This window comes from Solanum pennellii, chromosome 3 (genome assembly GCF_001406875.1).
Source record: "Solanum pennellii chromosome 3, SPENNV200".
Taxonomy (NCBI): domain Eukaryota; kingdom Viridiplantae; phylum Streptophyta; class Magnoliopsida; order Solanales; family Solanaceae; genus Solanum; species Solanum pennellii.
Genome location: NC_028639.1, coordinates 71,537,461 through 71,543,512, shown reverse-complemented (window position 1 = coordinate 71,543,512; position 6,052 = coordinate 71,537,461). Strand labels below are relative to the sequence as shown.

The 6,052-nt window shown below is 29.4% G+C and overlaps 1 protein-coding gene across 1 annotated transcript in view; it reads left to right on the top strand.

The window, feature by feature from the left end:
* Positions 1-4,235: 4,235 nt before the first annotated feature.
* The window catches only part of LOC107014388 (ribonuclease TUDOR 1), an 8,068-nt gene continuing 6,251 nt past the window's right edge, over positions 4,236-6,052 (top strand). The window contains exons 1-5 of the mRNA XM_015214272.2: positions 4,236-4,432; positions 5,038-5,191; positions 5,299-5,373; positions 5,469-5,582; positions 5,672-5,773. Of these exons, the coding sequence (XP_015069758.1) occupies positions 5,054-5,191; positions 5,299-5,373; positions 5,469-5,582; positions 5,672-5,773 (429 nt within the window). The 5' untranslated portion in view covers positions 4,236-4,432; positions 5,038-5,053. The remainder of the gene's footprint in view (positions 4,433-5,037; positions 5,192-5,298; positions 5,374-5,468; positions 5,583-5,671; positions 5,774-6,052) is intronic.

Sequence of the window (6,052 nt, the reverse complement as noted above, 5' to 3'; positions counted from 1 at the left end):
TATATATATATATATATATATATATATATATAAACTTTGTTTATTTTGCTTTCCCTCACCAACGAGGGCTAGTTTAGGCAAAACTAGATTTTATAAGAATTTTTTATTTCCCGATTCACATTATACCTCATTTTAAAGTCATCTTTAAATTCCAACAGATGGTCCAATTTGCAGAGATGTCCTGTTAATGAAGTTATGTGTCACATGAGGTAAATTCACAATATTTATATCATATTTAGTACCAATAACGTAAAAAGGATAATATTTTCTATACTTAACAAACATACTGTTTATTCTTTCATTGTGATTTTTGATAGTTGAGCATACTACCTAGCTTCATAAAGAAAGATATGCCAATCAATAATGTCAAATGGCGTATAAGAATCCTTTTCGAAAGTGACATTTATTTTTGGTTATTAGATAGGCCCATTATAATGATGAGAATTACGGAAAAATTAATGTTAGCGTAAAACTAATATAATTATGACGAATTTATTTGTGTAAAATAATAATAAAAAATTTAGAAAACATTCAATTGACTTTAAAAAGACATTATTCACTATTGGGTAGTCATTGATGAGCTCAACTAAATTTAGATTGGAAGAAGTTAGTTTGATTAAAAATAAAAACATATTCAGAATAAAATTGTATGAATTTGATTCTTCAAATTTTTAATAATAAACTCATTATATTATTAATACAATATTACGATTTCATATTTAACATTTACAGTAATTTTAATAAATTTCTACATATAAATTTATAATTTACACGACTAATAAAAATATTAATGCGATAATCCATCCAAATTAAAATCACAATCTATTTATTAAATGAAGGAGAAATAGTGATGGAGCATTAGTGGGGAAATCAATTCAATTAACATTTTTTACCCTTTGAGATATTTTGACCTATTTGTGGACCCACCCCACCCACCACCCCACATAAAAATAACTATGGGACAAATCATAAATATATTAGTGTAAAATTTCAGTGTAATATTACAATTCAAGCACTACATGTAATACAGTACCATAGATATGTCAACGTTACAACACAAGTGGACAAATTGATGAATAATTCTTTTTTTTTTTATGTACAGCAAGAGGTAGGTGGGTATGTTGAGTATAAAAAAATTAAAATAATAACTTATTTTATTTGCTTTTAGAATAATATAATTAAATTTTTATACGTAATTTAATAGGAAGTAAATTCATTAAAAATAAAATTATAATAAATTTACTTATAAAAATTAAATAATAAAATAATATTAACTCATGTAAGAAAATTAAATTGTTCTGAACTTCAATGCCATCTAGAAAAATATGAAAGTTTTAGAACTTAATATAATGCTTGTGAGAAAATGAATTTGAGATGACATTCAAGGAAAATGTAAGATATTATTTAAAGAAAATTATGTGAATAAATAAATATATACTAGTTAAGCTAGTTAATATAATCATAATTTAAATTAATTATCATTTGTTATTAATTTATAGGCATAATTATGTTGTCACGTTTGAGTTTTTGCAGTTTGTATAATATAATTTGAATAACGTTTATAGAATGCAATTTGTATAACTTTTTTAAGTTCAGATATTTATATTTGTATTAAAAATTCTAACTAATTTTCAAGTTTTATCATGTTTGCATTACTTCGAAAAATAGATCCAATTTTAAATTTACAATTACACTCATATTTGTATATAATTGTACATCTCTATATTTTATTCATACAAAATATATAAATACAAAAGTTGACCAACAAAAAATTAGCTTATACAAAATATATAAGTACAAGTTAGTTGCTATTATTATCTTTATACAACCACACTTAGAAATAGCTCGTTTATCAAACACTTGTTTCATCAAAATTGTACAATTCTCAATAATTCAATCAATTAAAATAATTTATATAAAAATAAATATAAATCAATTAATACTAACCCGTTTATATAAAATACAAATGAAATAGCTCAACTATACAATTACGCGTAAATTATTCAAATAAAGATTGTCCATAGCAATTAATACTATATATACAACGCGTAATAACGTAAATTGTAGCCAATTGCCTAATTAAATTCCCTAAAATAGCTATTTTGTGTAAAATTAACAAATATTTATAATTATATTTCAAAGATCGAGTATCATAAATTATGCACTCACAAAGCTCATTAATTGTTTGTTATTATTGTCGGAATCATGTGTAACAGTTTGATTATCTAGATAACATTGATTTGATCCATGTGTAGTAGTTGATACTGGAGTTTTATTATATTTTTTACTGACTCACGCCTAAATATCATTTTGCTGCATGCAGCTTTCGGTTCAACCACCTATTGAAATTTTTTTCTTTTCTAGTAATACCAATCGAACTCAGATTTTGTTTTATACAATCTTATCTCTTAATTGATAATTATTAATTTATGTTTATGTCATAACTAAGAATTGTAGTAAGATAAGTTATCAATAATATAAGGTGTAATAATAATATCAAAATCTTATGTAATAGTTTGATCATTTAAATTATACTAATCAGATTCATGTCTTGTGTCTGACATCGCATCATCAATCACAATGCTTCTTGACTCATACTTAACTTGTCGCTTTTGCCACATGCACCTCCCATTCAACTATTCCCCAAGTACAATTTTATGTCGTATAATTTAATCTCTCATTTAGTAATTACTAATTTATATAATATTATGATTATATAATAATTAGTACTTGAATATGTTATTTATAACAATGTGTAACAATAATATCAGAATCTTGTGTAATGTTTAATAATTTGAATAACAGTAATTTATATTTTATCTCGTGTTTGGCATTGCATTTCTATTTTCTAATTTAATTTTTGCTCATTAATATATGTCTTATTGATTTTGCCACATGTACTTACTAATTCATTCACGTGTCGACTTCAAAATTTATTTCATATTGTCTTATCTCTTGTTCAGTGACTACCGACTTAAGTTGTATCAAAATTAATGATTAGTAATAGAAAACGTAATTCATACTAAATCGAGAGTGTAACAATAAAGTCTGAATCTTATGTAGCGATTTGATCAGTTCAATAACATTGATTTTCTCATATGTGCTACCACATTTTTAATGCCAATTCTGTTGACTCGTGTCTAGCTGTTACTTTTGCCACGTGCTTATTCGATTCAGCTGCCCATCGAATCCGCATTTTATCTTATCCAATCTTATATTTTTTTGGTAATTACTAACTTCAGTTATATCAAGATTAATAATTAGTACCCGGATAAGTTATCCATACCAGATAATGTAACTATAACATTGAAATCCTTTTTAATAAAATAATGAAAATTACGAAAATACCCATAACATCCTTCAAACCCTCTTTTCTACTACATAAGACAGAAAAGTAATTTTATAAACAAACAATTTTGTCTTAAAATTATACCATACGTATTATTTTGTAGTGATTTGATCACTCGAACAACATTAATTGAATCGTGCTTGTTACCACATTTTTAATGTAAATTCCGTTGACTCGTGTCTGGCTGTCGCTTTTGCCACGTGCACGTTCAATTCAACCGCCTATCTAGTCTGTATTTTATCCTATCTGATCTTATCTTTACTTCACTAATTACTTACCTCAGTTATATCAAAATTAATAATTAGTAATCGAATAAGTTATCCATACCAGATAATATAACTATAACACTATGTTCCTTTCGGATAAAATAATAAAGATTACAACAATACCCATAACATCCTTAAAACTATTTTCTACTAAATAAAGACGAAAAGTAAGTTTATAAACAAACAATTTTGTCTTAAATACATATTATTTTAGTACAATTAATAAAATAATAAATTAATTAAAAAAAAGTCTAATTTCAAATAACTAAAAATCCATCTTGAAAATCAAGCCCATGGTTTGCTGCTGACATGTCAAAAGTAATGCCTTGTAAGTGACATGTCAAGGTTTTATTGGTAGAATAATCCTACGTGGCACTACATCGTCGTCACAAATAGAAAAATCCGCCTGTCTTTATTGGGTCCAAGTACAGTCACTCTTTTCAACTAACCTTCTTTTAACAAATTCAGAAAACCCAAAGTAGTACATCTTAAATTACCGTACAATACACAAACTACCATGGCATATTAGGTAATTTTACCCGAAAAAGGAGGTGAATCTTGTTTTCACTTCCCCATGTATGCCCCCAGTCCCATATAAATTCACACTACAATTAGGATTTTTTTTCTTATATTTATTTTTCTCGATCTGATCCGCCGTCCGCCTCCGGACACAGCTTCTGCATTGACGACCCTCGTCGGATTCCGGCAACCGTTTGTTTTCGAAGGAATTCAATTTTGCATGATTTGTTAGCTTATTTGCTATCAGATCCGTGCGTTACTTTGCTTTCTCTCGATCCATTCAGCGCTGATCACTTAGGTATCGCTATTGGATCGTGTTTATTTAATGTTTTTCCGCATCAAATCAACTTGCTTTTACAATTGAACGTTATGCCGATGCAATTCAATTGTGTCGTTATTTTTTATGTGATTTTTTTTTGTTGTACATGCATAATGAATTCATATCACTGGTTTGGAGATTTGGGTTACACTGCGTGTATGTTTAGGGAGTATTCACATTGTTTGATATGTTCAAACAAGTAGCCGTTTGGTCATGTTTTTAGAGAAGACCGATTTGACATTCGCCTGTATTAAATTTGTTTAATTAACATGGCTGAGATTTTGGAGGTGATTTTGTTTAGCAATCTTTACTTTTCCAGAGATCTATGAACGAATTCGTTTTTTTTTAAATTAAATTTTGATTTCCTTCACTTTGTCCATGTAAGATCTCGTTATTCTACCAAAATCTTTAGTTATTTAGCCTTACTCATGTTAAAAGTTCTGCAAAAGAGGCCCCTTGAAAAGTGTGGCGAAGCCTTTTTGTTTCTGCATGTCTATCTGATCGATGAGAACCTTTTATTTGTTGTTAGCAGTAAGATTCCTTCCTCGATTGAATTTGTTCTTAACTTGGAATGTTAATCTCAGGCATTTAGCAGTTGAGATGGCATCAACAGGATGGTTGAAGGGAAGAGTGAAAGCTGTTCCCTCTGGTGACAGTTTGGTGATAATGGGTAGTTCCAAGGCTGAAATCCCCCCTGAAAAATCTATAACCTTGGGATCTCTAATGGCTCCACGTTTGGTATGGCATGCACTAATAAACCTTGCCTTTTTTTATCATCCATATCTTCAAATTGCTCCTATATTTGTATCTCTTTTTTCATTTCTCATTATAGTTTTCTCTTGAAGGCACGTCGTGGTGGAGTGGATGAGCCATTTGCATGGCAAAGCAGAGACTTCTTGAGGAAGCTTTGCATTGGAAAGGTGTCCTTGCATTGATCATTCTAACTTGTATATATATTTATTTATCTTCTTTTTTTAGTAGTATAAGATTTAAATGCATCCTTTTCATTCTTTAGGAAGTCACTTTCAAGGTGGAATACACTGTACCTTCCATAGGGCGAGAATATGGAACTGTTTTTATTGGTGACAAGAACGTTTCCATGCTAGTTGTTGCTGCAGGCTGGGCCAAGGTTGGTTTGGTGTTAATTTCTCTGTTTCTCAGCTGTCTTGTTTCCAACTCTATATAGTTTCATGAAATGATTAATTTTGGTGGAACTAGGTCAGGGAGCAGGGTCAACAGAAAGATGCTAATCCTTATTTGAAACCACTGCAAGATGCTGAAGAACAAGCCAAACAACAAGGTCTAGGTCGTTGGAGTAGGGTGCGTTTCTCATATTTTTCATATTTTCTGATGTGTTTTTTGTATTGGGCAAATATTATGAACTTCATCCTTTTACCTTATTAAGATCAGATACTGTTAACTTCACAGCAATATATTTCCAAGCTTTATTGTCTTTTGGATTTGGGAGGGGGGTGGGGTGTTTGAGCCAGGGAAGATAATATTTTCTGCTGACCGGTATATTAAGAAGCCGTTTGCCTCTCCCTTTTTGGTGCCGGTGTATTCTTAAGATGCTTTATTGTCTTTTGGATTTGGGGGGGG